We start from the raw sequence: 26,997 nt of genomic DNA, 5'->3' as shown, positions 1-26,997 counted from the left end.
AGGTAAACACAATTAAATAATAAAATCAAATATTGCTACTATAATATTAAAAATGAATAGTTAATATATTCTCAACTTCAGATAACATGATTAAATACCGAGAAAAAATAGAATAATTCTGTTTAAAACAATCATAAATAATTTTGGTAAAATGGCTAGATATAAGGATTAGGAAATGAATAGCCTTTATCTATAAAAGTAATAATCTGTTTTTAAAATATGGAATAAATGCTTTAAAAGTTTTCTTAAAAATATAAATTATTTGGGAACAAATTTGACAAAAAGAAGAGTACCTATGTAAAGTAAACAAAAACTATTATTAAAAACCCTAAATCAAGTTTCGCATCAAAAGGATGATTTGTCACAAAAAAGTTTAATGAATGTAATATGTGTTCTCCCAACATTAGTGTAAAAATATAGCAAAATGGAGTATTATTTTTTTAACTGCCTTAAATGAAGTTCATGAGGAAGAAAGGTATCTGAGACTAGCTAAAAGGTACTGAAAAACAAAATATTGGAAACTTGCTACCAGATACTAAAACATCCTATAATACCATTATATTAAAGCAACATTTATTTTCCTAACCGTAATAAAGACCAGAGGGAAAAATTAGAGGCCAGAAATAAATTCGAAGGAATATTTTTTAAAAAATCATATCTGAATTCAGTGAGAAAGACGTTATTTAATTAATGAAATTGGAATAATGTGAAATCTCTGTTTAAAAAAATTTAAAGTAGTCTCTATATCTCACATCTAATTCATATAATAACAAAAGTAAAGTTTGAGATGAATAAAAGTCTAAATGCAAACACAGAACAGCTCAAATTAGAATAATCGATAAGATTTCATTGGCATAATCTTGGGCTAAAGGAGAGTGTCACCTTGCCAAGTAAACCAAGAGATCTGTTGATGGGTTTTGGCAGCACATTTTATAATAGTATGTGGCAAAAAACACTATAAACAAAACTTAAATGAAAAAGACCATGAAAAAAAATGTAAAATAAAAAGCCAGCATTCCCAGATTATGTCTTTGCAGAGACATCAATGAAAACAGTGAAGCAGGAGTCTCTGAAAACTCCCTCCTGTAAAAATGCAATTAAAACAAACTGGCCAAAAAATGTCAAATCAGCCTGTCAGCACTGGAAATTAGCCAAAGGCTTGCAACAATCTAGGGAGTACTGATTTTGTAAAAATAGCCTTGTCTTAGTAAGCAGAGTGCACTTCATGGTGTTTCACCTTCTAGTCCTTCTCTTCGGCTCCACAGAAGCCTCAAAATAATAATTTATGGAGAAAAGCAGCCGTCTGGCAGCCACCAGAGAGAGCAGAATCAGGCTAGAATGCTTTCAAAGCCTCATTCTCAAAATATTATCTTTATTTGACCTGTCTGGTGGTTTTTATGGAAACTTCCACTTGCAAGGATGTCTGCATTTGATTTGATACAGAGTTCACAAGCACAAACACTCTGACCCTGAAAAGCTTTTTCCCCAGAGCATGGTTGTCCAAAAAAATTACAGGTAATTGATTAACTTTGTGACCACCTGAGACAGTGGCTAAAAATTGGAACAGCAGACTAACTAATAAACTAAAAAGGGCAAGTTGATGAAATTATATCCATAGTAGTTTTGCAAAGCTCCAGCATATTCCTGGGAATGTAGAAGACTGCAAATATCTAGGGATGTGTGAAAGTCCAGGGTATTCACATGTTCTGGAAATACCTGAGAAGCCATTTAACCTCTCCTCACCTGCTGATCTTGAGGCTCTTTGAAAAGAAAGAAACAGCAACAACAACAAAACAATACTAAGGCAGAGTTGTCAAGTGCCTGGTTGTTTATTGAAGGTGAACCTAAACAAGCACACAGAACATTTCTGCAAAGACAGAAAGAAATTGTTTTCAGATTTTAAGGATTATTATCCAATGATTAACAGCACCTAAGCTGAAAAGAGACTTCAGGGGCTGCATGTGACAAAGAAAGCAGACTTCACTGAATTCCATTAGAAAATTCATTAAACAAAAAACAACAAAATCGAAATTACTACCTCAGCAAACAACAACTGGAACAAATCCTGAGGAGAGGTGAAAATATAATGTCCAGTGTAAATGCATTATATTTAAAATGTCCAGTTTTCAACAACAACTAAAAATGAGACATTCAAAGAATTAAGTAATTATAGACTATACATCATAAAAAAGTAATCAATAGAAATAGTGTCAGAGGGAAACTAGACATTTTATTTATTAACCATTCAGCTATTTTAAATATAATAAAATATATTCAAGGATATATTGTTCAAGGATCTAAAGAACTAAAGCAAAGCATTAAAATAATGTTTTAGCAAATAGAAACTGATATAAATTATTTTAAAAACTCAATTAGAAATTCTACAGTTGAAAAGTACAATAACTGAACTAAAATTTTTTGCTATCTGGGCTCAACAGCAAATTTGAGTAGGCAGAAGAAAGAATCAGCAAACCTGAAGATGAGTCAGCTGAGATTATCTAGACTGAAGAATAGAAAGAAAAAATAATGTGAACAGAGCCTCATAGTTGTGTAACATGCCACGAAATATACCAATATACATACAAAAGTTAAAGTAGTCAAAGAAGAAAAGAGAGCCAGGAGGCAGAAAGTTTATTCAAAATGACTGAAAATTTTCAAAATTTGGTTTAAAAACATTAATTTACACATTGAGGAAGCTCAAGAAATTTCAGTGTAAAAACTCAAAGATATGTATTCGAGATACATCACAATCAAACTGTCAAAGGTCAAAGACAGAGAATCCTGGAAGCAGCAAGAGAGAAGTGACACTTCACATGCGAAGGATCTTCAATATGATTAACAGATAATTTCTCGGTCAAAACAATGGGAACCAGAAGGTATATACAAGCATACACAGAATACAGAAAGAAAAGTACCAAGAATCCTATATCAAGCAAAACCATAACTTAAACAATAGAGATATTAGGATATTCTCAGATAATCAAATATTGAGATAAACCTGTTCTAGAAGAAATACTAAAGGAAATCCTTCAGATTGAGATGAAAATAATGATAGACAGTAATTTGAATCCACATAGAGAAATGAAGACAACCAGTAATCATAACTATATAGGTAAATATTTAAAAAGTATAAATGTATTATTTTGTAACCCTTTTTTCTTACCTTATTTAAAAGACAATTGCATAAAGCCATAATTATAAATCTCTGTTGATAGTCACACAATGTATAAAGATACAATTTATACAATATCAAGACAAACAAATGAAAAAGAAAAGAAAGCTATAGAGGAGAAAAAAATCGTATGCTATTGAAATTGTTAGTATTAAGCCAAAATAGTGTTTTGCAAATCAAATTGTGAATTCCACTCTCGGAGCAATTGCTAGGAAAATAATTTAAAAATATATAGTTGAATCAATTACAAAGTAATTAAAGTGGTACAAAAAAGAAGGCAATAATGAAGAAATAAAGAAAATATAAAGACATAAGACACAGAGAAAATAAGTAGCAGAATGGCAAATACAAATCCTACCTCACCAGTAATTACATTAAATGTAAGTAAATTAAAACCTTTAATTAAAATATAGAGATTGTCAGAATGAATTTGAAAGAAATGGTCTTAGCATATATTGTTCATAAAAGACACATTTGAGATCAAAGACACAAATGTGTTGAAAGTAAAATACTGGAAAAAGAAATTCCGTGCAAACAGTAACCATGTTAAAGAAATATCATGCAAACAATAACCATGTTAGAGCTGAAGAAGCTAGATAAATATCAGACTAAATAGCCTTTAAAATAAAAATTACTAGAACAAACAAAAGACATTTTACAATAATACAACTGTCAATCAAGACATAACAATCGCAAATATCAGTCTACCCAACAACAAAGCTTCAAAATACATGAAACGAAAACTGACTGAACTAAAGAGAGAAATAGAAAATTTAACAAAAAATAGACTTTGTATACACTTGTAATAATGAATAGGACCACTATACAGAAGATCAACAAGGAAATCGAAGACTTCAACAACATTGAACAGCAAACAGACCTAATAAACATCTACAGAGAATTTCATCCAATAGCAGAATACATATTCTCAAATGCACATGGAAAATTCTCCAGGAGAGATCACATGTTATAGTATAAAACAACTCACATTAAATTTGAAAAGACTGAGTCATGCAAAGTGCTTTCCATCCACATTGGAATGAAATTATAAATCAATAGCAAATGGAAATTTGGAAATTCAAAACATATGGACATTAAATAATACGTTTCTTGATAACCAACAAGTATAGGAGGAAATCTCAAAAATGATTAGAAAATATTTTGACATGAATGAGAATGAATGTACAACATATTGAACCTTATTGGGTGAGCTTAGAGCACTGCTTTAAAGGAAATGTCTAGCTCTGAGTGCCTACATTAAAGTAGTTCATATGTCAGCAACCCAACTTTACACCTAAGAGAAACAGAAAAAGAAAAAAAGAAAAAACTAAACCTCAAGTAAATAAAAGAATAAAAATTAATTTTGAAAAACCTATAGTGGGAAAAATGTGAATTATGATACACACAAAAAATTGAGAGAATAAACAAAACCAAAAGTTTGTTCTTTGGAAAGGTCAAGAAAATTGATAAAATACTACATAAACTGACCAAGAAAAAAGATAGAAGATTCAAATTACTAAAATCAGATATTAAAGAGGAAATACTGATATGAACCTTCAAAAAGTGATTACAGAATACTATAAAACATGTTATGCCAACAAATTAGATAAACAACATGAAATGAATAAATTCCTAAAAAGACACCACCTATGAAAACTTACTCAAGAAGAAACAGAAAATCTGAATAAGTCTGTAACAAGCATATAGACTGAATTAATAATCAAAAAACTTCTCATAAAGATAAACCAGGACGAAATTGCTTTACTGGTGAATTTTACTAGATTTTAAAAGCTGGATCAATATGTCTTTCACAAAATTTTCCAAAAAAGTAGAAAAGAAATATACACTTACCCGCTTATTCTATGAGGCAGTCTCACTGTGATAGCAAATCTTGACAAAACATCACAAGAAATAAAAAGTACAGACTGATACCTCTTGTGAATATAGACACAAAAATCCTTAACAAAATAGTAGCTGGATCCAGCAACATATAGAAAGGATTATACACAATGCTCAAGTGAGATTTATCTAGAAATGCAAGGTTGGTTTAACATGTAAAACCAGTAAATGTAATAAACACCATATTAATATAAGACCAAAGCAATTTCATTATTTCAATGAATGTAGAAAAATCATTTGACATAATTCTATACTCTTTTGTAATTAAAAAAATTCCGTTAACTAACAATAAAGGGAAATTTTCTTATTCTCATGGAGTGTACCTGTGAAAACCAACATCACACTTGATGAAAAGTGGATACCACTAATGTCAGAAAGAATGGAATATTTGCTTCCTATCTTTTTTAACATTATATTTGATGTTCTAACCAAAGTGATTAGGTAAGAAAAAGAAATAAACGTTTTCAGATTGAGAAGATAAAAGTAAACATCTGTATTTGTAGAAAAAAGGATTTGTGTATAGAAAATACTAAATAATTTATTTTTAGAAAACTATAGAGTCTAATGAACAATTTTGCAACCTGCAGGATACAAAGACAAAATAAGCATTGACAGTATTTCTATACATAAGAAATAAGGAAGATAAAAATTAAATTATAAAAATTTTATTTGTAATATCAAAATGCTTGTACAAGTGAAAATTACAACATATAATTAAGAGGAATTAAACAGGCCAAAATGAAAAGATACCTCTAACTATGGATTTAAACACTTAATATTATTAAGATGACAATGCTCTCCTCATTGATTAACAAAACTCGTTTTGTAGTATGGGCTTAAGGAAAGACATATAATCAATGGAATAAACCTGAGAAGGCAAAAATTAACCCATACTACTTTAATTACCAATTAATTTTAACAACAATGTCTAGAAAATTCAATGAGAAAAAAATAGTATTTTCAAAAAATACTGCTGGGAATACTGAATATCCACATACCCAAAAAATGAATTTGGACTTCTACTTCATACCATACACAAAATTAACTAAACTTATATTGAAAAATATTAATGTAATAGTTCAAACTACATAAATCTGAGAAGAAAACATAGATATAAACTCTTGAGACTTTGGGTTAGGCAATGGTTTCTCAAATACGATACTTAAAGCATAGGCAGCTAAAGATAAAATAGATAAATAAGACTCCATCGAAATTACAAACTTAGTTTTTAAACTTTTTAATATTTTCTGCTTCAAGTATATTTACAAGAAAGTGAAACAACATGACATGGAGTGGGGGAAAATATTTTCAAACAACCTATCTAATAAGTGTCTAATATCCAAACTACAGAAAGAATACTTACAAATCAATAAAAAGTAAAACAAACAAACAAAAAAAACCACCTGAATAGAAAATGGACAAAAGATTTGGATAGATATTTCTCCAAAGCAGATATACAAATGACAAACAAACACAGGAAAAGTCATTTTCCATTATCAGTGATTATGGAAATGCAAATCAAATACCATTAAGGTTGGCTTTATTAAAAAAAGGGGGTGGGGGAAAATAACAGATAATACTGATTGTTGCTGAGAATATGTTAGAATTGAAACCCTTATAAATCACTTTTAGTAATGTAAAATATTGTAGTAACTTTGGAAAACAATTTGACAGTTCCTCACAATGTTAAACATAGAACTATCACATGACCTGGCAATTCCACTTCTAGATATAGAACCAAGGAAAATGAAACATACTATGCAAAAACTTGTAGTGAATGTTAAGTGTGGCATTATTCTTAATAGTCAAAAAAAGTGGAAACAGCCAAAAGTCTATCTACTAAAGAATGGATCAACAAAATGTAATATATTTAGAAAATAGAAACTACTCAGTCATAAAAAGGAATAAAGTACTGACAAACTCTGCAACATAAATGACCCTTGAAAACATTATCTAGCCTCAGGTAGGTCTGATTCATAAAATTATTGCATATTTTACAGACCAAACAATTGTCAATCTCTAGAAGTAGCTTTGCAAAGTATTTTTCAATGGAAAAAATCAAAAAATAAACATGAAAATTCAGTGCCTAAGGGTCAAAATTAATGAGTTACATCACTATGCCTTCAATAACTGCTTATGGAAAGCTTACTAAATGAAATTATGAAACAATCATGAGCACACCTTAAGCATTGCATGTGTAATTCTTGCAATCTGCAACTTTTGGATAAGTGCAATTACTTTAGCCCTGGCCTAAGTAATAAGATCCATGGAGTCACTAGTATTATGTCCTTATTCCTTTCCTAATATAAATGATAATACACAACTTGAAAAATATTAATCTTTGGAATATCTAAAATCAGTAGGTCATTAATGGAAATCTTCGCATTAAAAACTAAATTTAAATATATAATAAGAAAAAATGTATTTACTCTGTTATCAGGCAGAAACATGAAAATTAACACTTTTTAACCAACAATTAGGTTGGTATAATTTAAAAATACCTACCATTCTAGGAAAAATGAGAGAAATCATACATTTGTATTGCTCCTAACATATACGTATATGTGCATGTGTATACATATGTTTTAGAAAATATTTCAGCAATATTTATTTTGAAAAACATACTTAGTTCTAATGTAACAATTCAACTTTTGAGAGTCTGTCCCATAGAAAGAACTAGTTTACAACAACAACAAATATAAAGGTATTCATTTTAATATTGTTTGTAGTGGTTAATAACTATATTCAATCTGAATTTATTTAAAAGGTAAATAATTGAATAAGTTGTCATTGAGGTGGATAATGTTTACTGGTCAGTAAATCTTCATTTCACTTTCCTTCTAATGGGCTTTCTTGGGTGGTAAAGCCTAGGAAAATAAAAAAGAACAGAAAGGAAGGTAGGAATACAAAGACGAGGGAGGGAAGGAAGGGAGGAAGGGAGGAAGGGATAAAGGGAGGGAGGAAGGGAAAGGAGGAAGGAGAGAGGGAGAGAGCGGTTTCTAGGTTTCCTTGCTGAAAGAGTTTAGGATGCAAATTGGTTTCAACAGATAAGAGATTTAGTCATGTATATTACAGAAAGTGAAAGGTAAAGGTCTTCTTTGTGATTTCTGTTTGCTTCTGGCTTAGTTCAGTTTTGCATGTGTTCTCTCTACTGGCAAGGAAGGTCCTGAGGATTTGAGCTAAGTTTGAGCGACTTGTAGCTGAGTTGTAGTGTCCTTCTTCCAGCTATGGATATTGAGGCCCTGTAGAATTAGCAGCAGTGGTTAATGCTTCCAGACCCCAGCTTCCTGATCCTAGAGTATGGATAGGCTGAATACTGTGGCTTTTGAGCTCAAGAGGTCCATAGACAGCCTGAGATGCTGTAGCTTCTATGCTCAATTTGGGAAATATTTTTGGATGTCCAGCCCGGAGCATTTTCTGCCAGCTTTGCAAATTTGTTGGTATCTAAACTTTTTTTCTACCTAAAATAGAGGGATTTCTGTTTCCTGCACTGTACCTTGATGGATATTATGGCATGTCCTTAGAATGTAATATTAATCGCTGTTTCAAAGAATGTATTAGATTCATATCTAATAACCTTGATGTATATACACAATATATTTTATGTAAAGGAGCAAGATTACTAAATGCGTATATAGGACAAACCTGCTTTTGTAAAAATCAGATAGCAAAAACAAATAATACAAATATATATACAGACATATAACCTAATATATACTTACAGATGCATAGGCTAATATGTGAAAGATGACACATTATACTGGTAACATTTATTATTTCATGGGGAATCAGAAATGAAAAGACAGTAGGAGATATAATTAATTACTAAATTTGTAGATCTATTTATTTTATACCATTCATCTCAGTGAATATGTTACTTAATAACATTTAAGAAGAATTTAAGTTAAGAAACACTTAATCTTCATAATCCCATTGTATTATAAATTGTTGGACCACTAACAAAATGTAAATAGTTGTGAATAATAGAAACATCTAGATGGGAAAAATTGTTCAGCACAACTCTATCTCTCAGGAAAGAGCCTGTGTAACATTTAAAATAAGCAGTAACTTAGTAATATTAGAACTTCACAGAGCCATGCTTTAAATGTGGCATATTCTTAATATATGCAAATCAAACAGAAGATTAAATACAAAAATACCAACAAAACTAAATTATTAAATTCTTAAATGATAAAAATAATTTATCATTCATATAAATCATAAATTATGTTGTTTAGATGAATTTGAAGACTTTTACATATATTCTTCTTTAATCAATATTTTAATGCCTAAATTTTTCTTTCAGATTACTAACAAGTCAAATTAACAAATATCCATTTTTTTCCATCCAGAAAACAGAATCTCAAAAAGATGTAACAAAGAGATCACAACTAGAACATGAAGGAGAAATCTGAGTCCAACTCTTGTGCTAGCCTCTGACACAACATTCAAAATAAACTGCTTTAAAAATGTTTAAACCCATTAGACATCAGAGAAATGCAAATTTAAAACCATGGTCCTACAGAAAGACTAAAATTAAAAATAAATACTGGCCAGCTGCTGTGGCACACATGTGTAATTCCAACACTTTGGGAGGGCTGGGCAGGATGATTACTTCAGACCAGGAGTTTAAAACCAGCCTGGGCAATATAGCAAGATCCCATCTCTACCAACCAACCAACCAACCAACCAACAAACAAACAAACCAGGTGTGCACCTATAGTTCCAGCTACTTGGGAGGCTGAGGTGGAAGGATGGCTTGTAAACTGGGCAAGACAGCAAGACCGTGCTTCTAAAGTAAGTAAGCTAGCTAGCAAGCAAGCAAGCACATACATACATACATACATACATACATACATACATACATACATAAAAAGTCAATAGTAGATGGTACCGTTAATCTAAAGCTGCACCTCTCAGGCATGATGGTGGCAATGGAAAAATAAATAACTGTCTGGGAAAACTTTTTGGCATTGTCTACTAAAGCTGAACATGTACATTCTTTTGGCCCAGATATTCACAAAATAAATGAATGTTTCATTTTAATAAGTAAATGCATTTCAGTGCATATTTCAAATGTTGTTATCTGAAAAGCTGGAAGGAGTGAATTGTCATAAACTGAAATTGGAAAGAATGCAGGTTAGAGAGCAGTTCCATGTCTGAAGTAAAATTTTAGGACAATTAAACTTCAGATACTTACCATACATCTAAACAGAGATTAAGAGTTGGCAGTTGGATATGTAAGATTTATTACAAAAGACAAAGCACTGTGATTCTCAAATGTTTGGAGTGTGAGGAGATATAAAGAAACCAGTAGAGGTAACTGAGAACAAGAATCCAGAAAAGCAGCAAAACACATGAAGAATGTGTTCTGGAAGCCCCAAAAAAGTTTCCAAGGCTAAACGTATAATCCACTTGGTAAAGTGACCTGTGTAAGTTAATTAAGATGAGGACAAAAGAACAATGATTAGATTTAGCAACATGGAAAGCACTGGTGACCTAAATCAGAGATATTTTGGTTTAATGGTGATGGTAAAAAGAAAATTGGAGTGTGTTAAGAAAGGATGGGAAATATAATGGTCAAGTAAGATTTATTCCAACAATTCAAGGTTCAAATTAGAAAATCCATTAATTTAATTCACTGTATTATAGATAGTGAGAGAAATATTATATGAGCTTCTTCCCAGAGGCAGAAAAGGTTCTTGAGAAAATTCAATACCCATTCCCAATTTTAAAAACTACTCAATACATTGAAGCTGACAGTACTTTCCTAACAAGATAAAATGTACATTGAATCTTAAAGCCTGCATGATATTGAAGGGAATAGAAACACTAGTAGTAATTCCATTAAGAACTGGGCATAGCAAGGATGCCACTTATTTCCACTGCTATTTAACATTGTATTAGAAGTATTGACCAATGTAATTAGATAAAAAATGATTAAAGACATAAGAATTAATAAAAATTAATATCTGTAATTGCAGATGAAATAATATCATTCTTGGAAATCCCCAGATAAACGACGATGAAAGTAACATAAATAATTTTAAAAATTAGCAAATTAGTATAATAAAAATTATCTTTATTCACTTCATAAACCAAATATAACTGATTAGAAGAATTAATAAAAGAGAAATACCACAACTAGAAGTGCAAAAAATAATTTAAGAATACACTTTTCAAAATCTTTTAAATTCTATATGAGGAAACCTTTTAAAAACACTCCTGACATAAAATGCAATTGAACAATTGGAATAGTATCATCTTATTGACTTAAAATGATGTCTATTTATTATCTCATGTTTGTATAAGTCAGAATGCTATTGAGCTAGGTCAGCACTCTGCTTAGGATCTCACAAACTGAAATGAAGGTTTCAGTTGGCCTGGGCTCTCCTTTAGAGGCTCAGGGGGATAAACCATTTCTAATCTCATTAAAGTTGTAATCTCATTAGGGTTACAGGCAGAATGTATTATCTTTTCACAGTTTCTATGCGGCCCCCTCCATTTTCAAGTCAGAAATGGCTGGCTGAGTGTTTCTCATGCTTTAGAACTCTCTGACTCTACATTTCTCTGACTTGTTCTGCTGCCAGCCAAGAGAAAGTTCTGCTTTTAAAGACTCATGTAATTACCATTACAATCCCAGATAATTTCCCAATCTAATGGCACGATTGTAAACACAATTACATCTACAAAATCCTTCTGCCCATGTAACCTGGCATATTTACAAGCCTGACATGAAGGGCACAAATTATGAAAGCCCAGATTCTGCATACCATACTGCACTCCTAGGCCCCATGATCCACATCCCACTCACACAAAATACATTCACCTCCTTTGAAGGTGCCCACAAATCTCCAACCAAAGGCCAAACTTGCATCTAAATGTTATCATCTCTAATGTCCAAAACTTCACCATCTAAATCAGGTACAGATGAAACTCCACAGATTTAACATATCCTGGGGAAAAGTCTTTTTTTTTTTTTTTTTTTTTTTTTTTTTGGAGCTCTCTGAAACTAAAGAAGAAATTAATTATGACAGTCCAATGATCCTAAAATATACAAATACACACACACGCACACACACATATGTATATATACATATTTGCTTCATAAGAAAGAAGCCAAATCTACCATTTTTTAAAAAGATAATCACTTCTCTATTTTTGGCTACCGTGAAATGGTTGAGGAGTAACACCCTTAAATTTCCTTGATGCCCTCTTGTTTAAGGAGCCTATAAATCCACCCTTCTAGAAGTAACTTCAGTTAAAATTGATTGAATGTTTTTATATTATACCTAAACACACACACAAAAATTAACATTTATATATAGAATATAGGCTTTACTCTGTCATATACAAAACCAACATAACAGCTAGAAAGTGAATGAATTTACCAACTTTCTAGCATTTTATCCTTTAGAGACTATCACTATAAGCAACCAATATTGACAATATTTAATATGCAGAAATTATCTCTAAAGGCAGACTGTGAAGTACAAGAAATCTACTAGACAATATGGAATGATAATATTTATAAAATTATAATGGACAGATTCATCTAAGAGTTAATCATACGGCATCAAATGTATATAAAAGTACAGTTGATTTTAAATATGTGCTATTTATTGCAATGAGAGTAAGTTTTCTTAGCTCTCCATTTCATTCAAATCAATTATAAAAATTGCAAAATCTACCTCTTTCACAATACAATAATCATTAAAGACACAATAAAGCAATTTTAATCTTAAGAAATAAATAATTTAAATCATAAATTATATTACAGGAAAGAAACCTCTAGATTTAAACAATATACTCACCAAGAGTTATTATGCAGTTTTGGTTATATTTAAAGTGATGTTCAAAAATTATTTTATATTCAAAGAGACAATGCCAATAGCAACATCTAAATTATACAATTAAAGGGTGAATACTGCACAAAATTGTGAACCAGTTGCCACAGACAATGCAACAAGTTTCCTAACCCTACAGAATTAATGATATGAAATTCAGTTTTTAAAAATGTCTTCTTAAAAATTAATTGAAAAAGGGTAAAGTTAAGATTGCAAGGATTTTGGAAAATGTGAAAATACTGGCAAATTATTTATGCTTTTGCAGAATGCTAAGGTATATCATTTTTCCCTGTGCTTCTGGTACTACTGTATAATATAATTCAATTTTCATTATTTGTTATCACAATATCATTTTGCTTAAAATGAGTAGTTATGTTCAATTTAAAAGTTTTAGAGATATTTATTACAGCTTTGTTTTATAATACTTAAAAATTAAAACTCACCTAATGTCCAGTGACAGGGGTTTAAGAAGCTCTAAAGAAAGAGAGGGCAAGATAGCCAACTAGGTGCAGACAAGTGGAACAGCTCCTGTGGAGGGACTATCTTAGTGCTTTTAACAGATCTTCGGAGGGAAGGCACCAAGAGTGGACACAGAAGCTGAGCTGGAGTGGGAGAAAGCTGGGAACCCTGCAAGGGCTACGGCATATCAAGACTCATTTTTGAACCACAACAGCTCTGGAGGAATGGGTAAGTTGAACTGTCAAAGAGCAACCTGCTCTTGGTACAGGCCTCTGAAACTCCAGCAGGAAAAGCCCCTTGGACCACCATGGACACTTGGGGTGGCAAGGAGAGCCTCTTCAAGAAGTGGTAAGGGCAGCAAGCCAGCTGATATGGAGCCCAGAGGGTTTGGTACAAGAGCATCTATAGTGAATAGAGCACAGCTAGAGATGGTCATACCTCTAGGCTCAACTTGCTCCTGTGAAAGACTTTAGCCCTAAGTTAACTGTCGGACCTGATCTCTGCAAGCTGGTCCTGCACAGCAGATGGGACTGCTCTGACCTGTGGACTCCTTAGTCTCCGGGCTTCTCCCCAGGCCCCCAGCCTGGCCATACCTGCTTATAGGGCAGTCTTGGGTGGGGTCCACAGCATAGCTTCTGCATGGGTGAAACACATCTAACAAGCAGAGAGCTCCAGTGAGAGGGCCCCTATGGCCACACACCAGCCCACAGGCTCTCTCTCCATACTTCAGCTTTCCCTTGGACCACAGCAACTCACCATGTCGCTACCCTGGCACATTCTGCACAAGAGGGTTTTGCTTTACTTGCCCTGCCAGCTGGGAGTGCAGCTGGACCCTCAACACCTCTGCTGATGGCCAGCTCTGCTGATCATAATTGCAGAGAGTCTCAGAGGGCCCAGAGCCAACAAGCCCTGCCCTGGCCAGTGCCCTGCCCTTGTGCTAACACTATGCAGAAGACAGGGGACCCTCCCACACCCTGAGTGATCACTTCTGCTTGCAGGACACAGAGGAGGAACCCAGACCTGCCCTGCAGGGGCCAGCACTCTGGTCCCGAACTACCACCTCCTCCAATGCAACCATACACAGAGTTTCAGCAGGGGCCTCCTTCCCCTATTGCCCAACCAGCTGCATTGCCTCTGCCACTGTGGTGAAAGCTGGCAGGGAGGGAAACACCCCTGCATCCACTAGCACTCTGCTGCAGCTGCTGCATCTTGGCTTCCCCAGTGCAGGCCAGAACTCAAGGAGCCAAGAACAAAGTCAGGACCCAACACAAGTCCTCCCAGTCTAGGAGTTGGGAGCTGACCACTGGCCCCCTTAAATCTCCCAGAAATGAGGCCAGTCAGCTGAATCCACCTTATACCACAGTCAAACCCCCAAGGTCATCAACAGGATAAAAGAAAAAAATACAAAAACATCTGAAGGTAAGCACCCTCAAAGACTGAAGATGAGAAAGAACCAAAGATGAGAAAGAACCATCACAAGAATGCTGAAAACCCAAAAAGCCAGAGTGCCTTCTTTCCTCCAATTACCACATTACCTTTCCATCAAGGCATCGGAACTGGGCTAAGATAGTTGAAATAACAGAAATAGAATTCAGAATATGCATAGGAGTGAAGATCATTGAGCTACAAAAGTACATTGGAACTCAATGCAAGGATGCTAAAAATCATAATAAAACTATGCAGGATCTGACAGACAAAATAGCTACTATAGAAAAAAAACTGCCTAGCCATATGCAGAAGATTGAAACTGGACCCCTTCCTTACACCACATACAAAAATTAAATCAAGATGGATTAGAGACTCAAATGTAAAACCCCAAACTATAAAAACCCTGGAAGACAACCTAGGCAATACCATTCAGGACACAGGCACAGGCAAAGATTTCATGACTATGATGCCAAAAGCAATTGCCACAAAACCAAAAATTAACAAATGGGACCTAATTAAACTAAACAGCTTCTGCAGAGCAAAAGAAAGTATCAACAGAGTAAACAGACAACCTACAGAATGGGAGCAAATTTTGGCAAACTATGCATCTAACAAAGGTCTAATATCTAGCATTTATAAGGAACTTAAACAAATTTACAAAAGAAAACCAAGTAACTCCATTAAAAACTGGGCATAGGACATGAGCAGACACTTTTTAAAAGACTTACAAGTGGCCAAAAGTCATATGAAAAAAAGCTCAATATCACTGATCATTAGGAAAATGCAAACCAAAACCACAATGAGATCCCATCTCACACTAGACAGAATGGCAATTACTAAAAAGCCCAAAATAACAGATGCTGGTAAGATAGTGAAGAAAAAAGAATGCATATACACTGTTGGTAGGATTGTAAATTAGTTCAACCATTGTGTATGACAGTGTAGTGATTCCACAAAGACCTAATGGTACTAATACCATTCAATCTGGCAATCCCATTACTGGGTGTATACCCAAAGTCATATAAATCGTTCTATTTAAAGATACATGCATGTGTATGTTCATAGCAGCACTATTCACAAAAGCACAAACATGGAATCAAACTAAATGCCCATGAGTGTCAAACCTGACAAAGAAAGCGCGGTAAATATACACCATGGAATACTATGTAACCATAAAGAGAACAAGACTGTGTATTTTGCAGGGACATGGTGGAAGCTGGAGGCTATTATCCTTAGCAAACTAATGCAGGAACAGAAAACCAAATGCTGCATGTTCTCATTTATAAGTGGGAGCTAAATGATGAGAACACATGGATACATAGAGGAGAAGAACATACACTGGGGCCTTTCAGAGGGTGGAGGGTGGGAGGAGGAAGAGGATCAGGAAAAATAACTAATGGGTTATTTAATATCTGGGTGACAAAATACCCTGTACGACAAACCCCCATGACGTAAGGTTACCTATATAACAAGCCTACATATGTACCCCTGAACTTATAAGTTTAAAAGAGAAACTCTAAAGACTTTAAAATTACATTGTAACATATAAGATGATACTGAAATCAGCTTTTATGTCATGAAAGAAGAAACATGCCATCAATTACTGCATGCATATGATAATATCATTATTTATATATATTATAAGCCCTGTGTATTTATATACAAAAAAAAATTAACAGTGACTACATCTGGATGGTGATATCATAGATCAATATTTTTTCACTTGAGTATATCCTAAACTTTGAGAAATGAGCATTAAGTATTTGTGCCTTTCAAAATATGCCTTAAAATAACTTTATATCATAGTTTGTATAATGAATCCCATCAGATTTTCTGAGGGTTGTAGGGAAGAAAACAGGATCCATTAATAGCAATTGCAGCAAAGTTTGTGGGGGAGATCCTGACTGGGATAATCTGACATGAGATTGCAAGGAGAGAAACTGAAGACAGTGAATACAGAAATGACTTTCAAAAAGTTTTCCACAGAGAATATCAGGAAATGCAACTGTACTGTAGCTCTTGGGAAAAGAATGCACACACACACACACACACACACACACACACACATTAAACATGCAAAACAGGGAAGTGAAAAGTAAAAAGTAAAAGAATAAGACTAAAGAAAAAAGAAAAAAATTGTACCAATAAAACTACATATTAACACATTAAAAGTTAGAAAATTATAAAATTATTCAATCCAATAATCATTTCTTTTTAAATATAGTTATTCAAAATGTTTAAATCTAATTTAAAAAGTGAAAATACATATACAATTAGAAGTAACATAACAGCAAAAATGTAAGCAAGCATTCTATGTCATGCTATAGTAATATATTTGAAAATCTTAATCCATTTAGATTATTTCCTGGGCCATTAAAAAATTAAACATTAACCTCAGGAAGAAATACATAGCCTGATAGCACAATTATGTTATTAAATAAAACAGTGGCCCATGAAAAAGAAAATAATAATCCAAACAATGAAAAAAAATCACCAAGGTGTTCTATCGAATTTTCATGAAAAAGTTATTTAAATACATATTAATTCTTCAGGTAACAAGAATGGAAGAAAAGTTTCAAAATTCATTTAATAAAGCTGGCATAATCCTGATAAGAGCATCTATCAAATATAGCACAAATTAAGAACACCAGAATACAGACTCACTTATGAATATGGATGTAAAATCTTAAATAAAATCCTTGCAAATCAAACTCAGCAGTAAATTAAAAGAACAATAAACCATAACCAAGCAGAGTTCATCCAATGAATTTAAAAATGGTTAAATATTAATATCATCTCAATAGGTCAAATGAGAAACTAAAATCATCTTCTCAGCATTTTCTGTAAATGAACATCTATTTCTATATAAACTGCTTTTATAATCAGGGTACATTTTTAAAATCTTTAGCATGGTCACTAGTATATATTTGAAATTAGCAGTTAGATAACATTAAGCACTTCTTTCAAATAAAAGATAGTAAAAGCCAATTTCACAGATGTCATTTAGTAGTTTATATATATATGCCACACAAAATATACACATAAAAAGTACTAAAATTCTACTATTTAAAAAATTAGCAATGTGTATTTTTCTAAACATTATCATATTTTACCTACAAAACACATATACGAATATTGTATAATGAAACACTACTGTTTTCACAGTCCAAAAATTGAGGTTGTAGTTTGCCACTTAATAGCTTTGTGTCTGTGAGAAAATCACTCAGCCTCTCTAGGCTGGTTTTCTATTTGATACATTGCTAGTATTAGGAATAATTATTGTCTTATCTATTTTTGAGAAGGAATTTGCCTAATTTGAAAATTTTTGAGGCAAATGTATAAATCAAAAGGCATATTTGAATGGGTATCTTGTGGTGTTTAGATCTATACTGTATAATATACATGCCAATAAGTTAGTAATGAAAACTAGCTTTCTGTGAACAAAAACAATATTCAAAAATTATGAAAATACCAACTAATATACAGAAGGAATCCACTTGTATACAGCCTTTATATAAAAACTAAGTTACCAAAAAATAATTTGTATGCCTATGTAGTTGTCAATAAAATATAAAAGTCAGAAATATTTCTAACTCTTTAAAAGTCATTTTTATTATCAATTGGTAAAATCAGATATAAATGCCTTTTTATATTACAATAAACTAAATGCTGCAGTTAATGAAATCATTTTCTTTTAAAAAAATTCTGAACCTTGGGAGTAGACTATAAAGTAACATGGGAAAGGGATTTATAGAAAGCTTTTTCTTTTACATTTTAAAAGGATTTGATCTCAACATTATTTTAATGCACTTAACCAATTACAAGATGTTTTCTGGATTACAAAAGCCATTATTTTTAGAAATGAAAAGGAAACTATGTGTTTCCATAGATCCAACAATACAAATTTGAGAAAACTGTATGTTAATAAGGTAAAGACTCTAAATTGAAAGCATAAAATGCCTTGAAATATTTGTAAAAATCATTTTAAGTTGTATGTGCAATTAGGCAGCACAAATCTTTTATTTTTCTCTTGAACTGGGAAGTTTCAATTGCATCAAAAAACGATGGAAGGCAATAATAATGCACATCATTGCATTTAATTGAGTGCTTAACATGCATTCTTTGAAAATCTAGCTTAAAGGTTTTATAATGATCAAAATGCAGAAAAAATTAATATATCTAAATTTCATCATTTTCTCATCTCTTCTAGAATGTATGGTTGTTTCCAAATGGTTTCTATAATTAAAAAGTATCACTAACCTTATAAATATATATCCAATTTCTCATCAAAAATAACATAATATGGCCAGGAGTGGTAGTTCACACCTGTAATCCCAGCACTTTGAGAGATTGAGGTGGGTGGATCGTCTGAGGTCAGGAGTTCCAGCCCAGCCTGGACAACATGGTGAAATCCTATCTCTACCAAAAATACAAAAATTAGTTGGGTGTGGTGGCACACACCTATAATCCCAGCTTCTCAGGATGCTGAGGTGGGAGAAAAACTTAAACCCAGGCAGCAGAGGTCGCAGTGAGCCCAGATTGTGCCACTGTACTCCAGCATAGGGAATAGAGGGAGACTCCGTTTCAAAAACCAATAAATACAAAACATTTAGTTATGACAGCAAATTGAGGAGGGCCAGCGTTTTTATTTCAGAGACAATCAAAAAAATAAAAAACTAATTATAGTTTAACTGGATTAATGTTCCCTTTTTGAAAATTTTATTAATGATAATTTTATAGATATAGATAAATTTCAATATGATTATTAAACTGAGGTAATAACTATTTGTCAATAGTATATAACACTTTAAAAAGTTTTATTGACTATGCTATACTTCCCGGGTGCTTATAGTAATCCCTGGGAAAGCTACAAACATTCTTTTAAATTATAGAAAATTATGTGAATGGCTACACTCTACAGTCTACATTACCAGGCTCTTTACAGTCTCACAAGGTGTAGGATTTTTCCCTGCATTTCCCTTTCTTCCCTTTCCCCTTCCCCTTCCCCTTTTCCTTCCTTCCTTCCTTCCTTCCATCCTTCCTTCCTTCCTTCCTTCTTTTCTTCCTTCCTTCAACTTGTCCCTTGATTCACTCACTTATTCAACAAGTATTTATTGTCTAATATGGAAAAGGCATTGGACAAATTACACAGAGACAAAAATAAGAATCACAATACATCTTCTGTCCTTAAGAACCTTGCAGTCTAAGAAGTAGACATCTAGTCATTAATTTCAACAGTGTTATAAGTGCCAGCATAAGGGTAAACACAGATACAGTTAGAGTTCAAAGCAGAAGGAACAATATTAAAAGATGGTTTCCCCAAGGATTTTCTTCCTTCCAAGTTGAGACTTAAAACAAGAGAATTCAGCTAGACAATGATAGGATTGAGAGAAAGAACAGAGTCAAACAGACATTATATTATGAGGGAACAGTATTTATGAAGAGCTGGAAGAATGAAAACATGTGGCACATTCTGTTGTCCTTAGGTTTCAGGTAGTTAGAGTACAGAGGCAGAGGGAAAGCGGGAACAAGAAAGAGGCTGGAGACAGACACAGGACAAATGTACAGAACCTTGTGCTACTATCTATTTAAGATCAGGTTCTTCCTACCCATCAATGCCCTTTCCTCTTCCTCTACATTTGAGCCCAGTGTTTTTGGTTTAGTGAGTTGGTTTTTTAAAACATTTATTTATTATACTTTAAGTTCTAGGGTACATGTGAAGAACATGCAGGTTTGTTACATAGGCATACACATGCCATGGTGGTTTGCTGCATCCATCACCCTGTCATCTACATTAGGTATTTCTCCTAATGTTATCCCTATCCAATCCCCCCACCCCCTGCTAACCCTCCTCTAGCCACTCACCCCGCAACAGGTCCCAGTGTATAATGTTCCTTCCCCTCTCTGTGTCCATGTGTTCCCATTGTTCAACAACCACTTATGAGTGAGAACATGAGGTGTTTGATTTTCTGTTCTTATGTCAGTTTGCTGAAAATAATAGTTTCCAGCTTCATCCATGTCCCTGAAAATTTTGTTTGTTTGTTTTTGTTTTTATTTAGTGTTTTCAGCCTTGTCTATTTCTGGATCCTTCTCTCTTGCCTATGCAGCCATGTAAGTCATTCTCATATGAATTTAGCTTAATTTTCCATAAATTGCATGAATGAGAACAAAATTAAGACATTTAAAAATGAAAATAAAAATTAAAAATTTTGAGAACCTCAAATCTTGAATCTTATTGAGGCAGTTTGTAGAAGGTAGAGTTTAATAAAAATTTAAAAACAATGTCTGGGAGGTGTGGCTCATGCATGTAACTCCAGCACTTTGGAAGGCCAGGTGGGTGGATCACCTGATGTCAGGAGTTCGAGATCAGCCTTGCCAACATGGTGAAACTCCATCTCTAGTAAAAAATACAAAAATTAGCTGGTGTGGTGGCACACACTGTATTCCCAGCTACTGGGGAGGCTGAGGCAGGAGAATCACTTGAACCTGGGAGGCAGAGGTTGCTGTGAGCCAAGATCATGCCACTGCACTCCAGCCCTGGTGACAGTGTGAGACTACCATCTCAAGAAATAATAAAACAACAACAATGAAACTTTTTTAAAAAAAGATAAAAGCAATGTCAATTAGGAAAGTCTAATAAGCAGATAGAGTTGTATCCAAAATATTAACCTGGGAATAAATATAAATAAACATTTATTGTGTAAATGAAAAATAAATTGTCTTAAGAAAATTAGTAAATAAGATATGCATAAAATGATGGAAGATTGAATATATGCCAGGAGAAGATCACAAAATCCCTAAACTACTCAGGAAGAAGTTAAAGATATTGATTATACTTAACATCTGTCAGGTGAAATATGCATTCCACAACTTTATAATTCATAACTTCAAACCTTGCAAATAAAAGCATAATAAAGAAGCTCAACATTAATCATTCTAAACTGAGTTTCATCTAAAAATATGGCTTCATAAAGCCAAAATTAGGAAAAATGAAAAAAGTTATCTATGTTCCTGAGATATTTTAATTCATCTCTTACAGTAATTGATACATGAATCAGAAAATAAATCAGATATAAAAGATTTAAATAACACGATTAGCACAGATGGCTAAATCAATCTACTTAGAATTGTATCCCCAAATCAGAGAAAACATTTTTGTCAAATGAAATATTTATGCAAATTTCCCATATATTAGAACATCAATTAAACCTTAATACATTTTAAACATTTCTACCATATAGACTAATTTTATAAACCTATCAGGATCACATTACCAATCAATTTTTAAAAATAACTTTAACATTAGATGAAGATGGAAGGGTTAATTGTCTCATCACTGTCTGATCTTGCAAAGACACAGTTTGCCTTTTGGAAAGTTCGAAGAACATTGATTAAGGTTCAATTTGGCAAAATTACTCAAATAAACAGAGATAGATCATGAGTATGTTTGGAAATCCCTATCATAAAGATTTGATTTCTTCCCCCAATTAATCCATGAGTGGATATAGTTTTGGCCAAAATTACAACAAAAATTTTTAAGGAAATTAACCAGATAATCCTGAAACCTGTATGGAAGGGCAAGAGTCAAGAAAAGCAAATCACACTGCCATGTGTGTACCTATGTAACTATCTTGCATGTTCTTCAAATGTACCCCAAAACCTAAAGTGCAATTAATAAAAAAATAATAAAAGAAAGAAAAGCCTATAACTCATAAGGAAATATAAGATCCGAGGATTCACCATCATAGATAATTACACCCATTATGGAATTTTAATGATGCAGAAGTGGAGCGTTCAGATGAAGACAGTCAAATAGATCAAAGTAAAAAGTGAATGAAAAAGATCCAAACATAGAGATCTAGTATGTGACAGAGATAGCACTAACTATAAATATATAATGAAAGTCCATCAGTAAATTATTGTAACAATTTGTTTTCTATACTATAAAAAAATGTAACTGGAACCTCACTTCACATTACACCCATACATTAATTTCATATTAATTATGCATTACATCTGGCAAGTGAAATATGCATTCTAAAAATTATAGAAATAGCTGTTTCCTTCCAAACTTGTAAAGAGAAGGCAGAATGAGAAAAATGACCCTCTATTTTGAACATTCTAAATATAGTTTCATCTAAAACTATCACACAAATATAAAAGGCAGAATTCAGAAACATTGAGAATGAAATATTAGAAAATATTTGTATAATCTCGGGGTGAGAAAATTTATTAATCAAGTTCAGAAAAGGAAAAAGCACAAAGGAATGTATTTATATCTCATACTACATTAAACTGAAATGTCTCTTCATCAGAAGTTACCATAAAGAAAGGAAAAAAGATTGGATAAATATATTTTTAACATCTGTAACTAGAAAATATTTAGCATCCATCAGTGAGATGACACTCAGTATATCGGAGGAATATCATGAACAGGTTTTCACAGAAAAGGAAATACAAATCACCCCTCAAAAGTCATTAAAACATGCTCGGTTCCATTAATAACGAAAAACAAACCATAATGAGATACAACTTTAAAAGCCTTAGAATAGAGAAGAATGTCGTTAACTCTAGATAGGAATGCAAATTGGCATAAAATTCATATATTATTTCCTTTTACTATACTCTTATTTATTTTATCTATTATTTTCTTTTATAACAGTGAATGAGATACCGCAGAAAAAGAAAGCTTCATCTTCAGGAAAGATAAGTTATAATGAAAGGTCAGGTGTTTCCAAGCAGGAGCATACTGCTGATTTTAGAGGTGAAGGGAACCAACAGCCAGGGAATGCAGGCAGCCTCTAACAACTGAGTATGATCTCAGGCTGACAGGTGCCAAGGAAACAAAGGCTTCAGTTCTCACATCATAAGAATTATATCGTATCAAAACTGAACACCTCAGTTAGAATGGGTACTATCAAAAAGACAAAAAATAATACATGCTGTTGAAGAGGCAGAGAAAGGGACTCTTAAACATTGTTGGTGGGACTATAAATGAATACAGACACTATGGAGTGGAAATCACAGCAATTTGAAGATTTCTCAAAAAAAAAAAAAAAAAAAAAAAAAAAAAACTCTAAAAAAAGAATTACATATGATCCAACAATCCCACTGCTGATTATATATCCAAAGGAAAAGGATTTAGTATTTCAAAAAGATATCTGTACCTTCATATTTATTGCAGCACTATTCACAAAACCTAAGATGTGAAATCAACCTGTATCCATCAATGGATGAGTAGATAAGAAAATGTGATACTCGATGGAATACTATTCAGCAATAAAAAGGAATGAATTCCTGTTATTTGCAGCAACATGGATGGAACAGGATGGCATTATGTCAAGTGAAATAAGCCTAGCACAGAAAGATGAATACCATATGTTCTGATTCATACATGGAAGCTAAACAGGTTGATCTCACAGAAGCAGACAGTAGAATAGTGATAACTAGAGACTAGAAAGGGTAAGGGTTGGGGGCTTAGAGAGTGTTTGGATAAGAGATAAAAAATTACAGCTTACTAAGGGAAGTAAGTTTTAGTGTTCTTTAGCACTGTAGAGTGACTACAGTTAACAACAATTCATTCTATATTTTCAAAGAGGATTTTCAAAATCCTTTAAAGAGGAAGCTTTTGAAGGTTACCAAGACAAAGAAATGCTGAATGTTACCCTAATTTGATCATTACACATTGCATACAGGTATCAAAATAACATATTAGACCCCCTATCAAAATGTACAATTATTATGGGTAAATTAAAACAAAAACTGAAGAAGCCTAAAAACAGTGTTATAATGGAGTCTCCAGACAGAAGTGCAGGCTATTAATACCCTGATTTTAGTCTTGCCAGACGTGGGGCGGAGTAGCCACATGAGCCATGCTGTGCCCAGATTTCTGACTTAGGGAAAGATTGCGATAATAAACGGGTGCTCTCTCAAGCTGCTAAATTTGTGGTAATTTGTTAGGCAGCAATAGAAAACTAATATAGGCAAATTGGCTAAATAGAGAAAATTGGCCAGTTGCTATTTAATTATTGACAAAGAGAAAGCTTTATTATTTATAACTCAAAACTAAAATCGGTATTTATTTTTAAATATAAAAACTCACCTTTTTTGATAGAGATTTTAATTCATTTGTTGATGACTTTGTTTCCCTTATTACTTCAGTCACTTCCTCTTCCTTCTTCTCAACATCAATATTAACACTTATCACTGATGAAGAGTAATGACCAAATAGTTCATTAAGTCGATCTATCTCTCTCCTAGTGGAGAGAAAAAAAAAAAAGTTTAATTATATGAAAAGAAAAATTATATTTTAAATTATACTTAGGCCAGGCTTGGTGGTTCATGCCTTCAACTGCAGCATTTTGGGAGGCCAAGGTGGCAGATTGCTTGAGTCCAGGAGTTCAAGACCTGCCTGGGCAACATGGAGAGACAAAGTCTTTTCAAAAATAAAAGATTAACAGGCCATGGTGGCACGTGCCTGTAGTCCCATCTACTCAGGAGCCTGAGGTGGGAGGATTCATTGAGCCCAGGAGGTCGAGGCTATAGTTAGCTGTGATGGATCCACCGTACTCCAGCCTGGTGACAGAGTGAGACCTTGTCTCAAAAAAATTAAATAAATAAGTAAATAAATTATATTTAAATTAGCTTTGACTTAACAGTATGAATAAATGAATATCCATCTTAAAGTAACTTGACAATTCCTAAAAAACTACTACTTAGATATTAAGTAAATAGTGAGAAAAAAAGTCATCAATAGTACTGTTTCCAAGGGAAAACAATTTGAAAGAAAAATCAATTATAAGCGCTTTCAAATAAACTGTCTTTGAATTTTATTTCAGGTAAGATATTTAAGTACTTTTAATTTAGAAGTTAGGTAATACAGATATGGAAAGGTAAAAAAGAAAAGATGAAAAAAGAAGAGAAGATGAGGCAGAAGTGAAAAGACCAAGCAGTTATAGCTTTCACAGCCTTAGAGATAAAGGAAATTGTGCTTAGGAAAACATGGGGCTTTTTAAAAAGCAGTAATAAGGAGTTATTAGTTCCTATATGACCCTCCGCAGTCCCTTATCTAATCTAGTAGGTAGAAACCACATTCCAAATATAAAATTATCTTCACCTACGGTTATGATTGTTTAATGTAGCAAAAAATCACAGTGAGAAAATGATAAAATTACCATTTTCATAAAACATCAGCAAATAATACAGATAATTGCAACTTTTTAAAGACACCTTAAACAAAATAGTAGACTAGGAGATTTATTTGAAACCTATATAAGAGATTTACATGTTAGGAACTCATATAAGTCAATATGTAATAGAAAAATTATTCAATAGACAAAAGTGCAGAGAATATGAACAGGAAATTCACGAGAACATGAATGCCAATCACCAATAAATATATGCTGTGCTTAATAAATGGCCCTGATTCTTATGCACCAACCCTGATTCCAGCAATATAGTCAAATGAAACTGAAATCTACAATCTCACTATAGAAATGAAAATTAAAACAACAAATAAATAGGCAAAAACAAGATTCTTTACACTTTCATGTCTGCAGAGTATAGGATTACCTGGCAGAATCCTAGAAGGCAGTTAGGCATTAAGAGTTAGGTAGACTCAGCATTCAAAATGTGTAAGTTTGGTTAAGTTTCCTTTTTTTGAACCTAATTTTTCTTCTTTCAGCGTCATCTATTGCCTTTAGTTCAGAGAATACACTATAGACTTTTGTCTGAGTGACAAAGAATTGCCCACTGTCATGCAATTTGGGAGTTATTATTCTAGTGGTTCATTTATTACCATTTCTTGATGAAGTTGATGCCACTAATTCCTCAGCCTTTTGAGGATTTTCCAGAGAAAGAGTTTATACTATGCTTGTCTCTACTGCTAATATAAATTTTATCATTGTTACATTAGCTAAATCAGAATAAATTTAGAATAAAATGGAAAGAATCATTCTACCTTTTGTTAAAAATTACTATGCAAACTCTGCAATCAAGAAAGTGTGATTTTGGCAGAGGGATAAACAGATCAATTGAATGGTCATAGAGGACCCAGAATAGAGCTACAGAAATATGTCGAACTGATTTTTTTGACAAAGTTACAAAATCAATTTAATGAAAGCAATGTAACATATGGTGATAAAACAATTACATATTCATAGGCAAAAGAATGAAGCTCAAGCTAAATCTCAC

At 32.9% G+C, this 26,997-nt stretch overlaps 1 protein-coding gene across 4 annotated transcripts in view; it reads right to left on the bottom strand.

The window, feature by feature from the left end:
* CCDC178 (coiled-coil domain containing 178) overlaps window positions 1-26,997 on the bottom strand; it is a 538,381-nt gene that overhangs the window by 313,085 nt on the left and 198,299 nt on the right. For all 4 annotated transcript variants that reach the window (XM_074383637.1, XM_074383636.1, XM_039463712.2 and 1 more), the window contains one exon: window positions 24,908-25,061. In XM_074383637.1, the coding sequence (XP_074239738.1) occupies window positions 24,908-25,061 (154 nt within the window). The remainder of the gene's footprint in view (window positions 1-24,907; window positions 25,062-26,997) is intronic.

The sequence above is a fragment of the Saimiri boliviensis genome, chromosome 13 (assembly GCF_048565385.1).
Source record: "Saimiri boliviensis isolate mSaiBol1 chromosome 13, mSaiBol1.pri, whole genome shotgun sequence".
NCBI classification, from domain to species: Eukaryota; Metazoa; Chordata; class Mammalia; order Primates; family Cebidae; genus Saimiri; species Saimiri boliviensis.
Note: the sequence above shows the minus strand (reverse complement) of the source record. Positions and strands in the feature narration are given on the sequence as shown.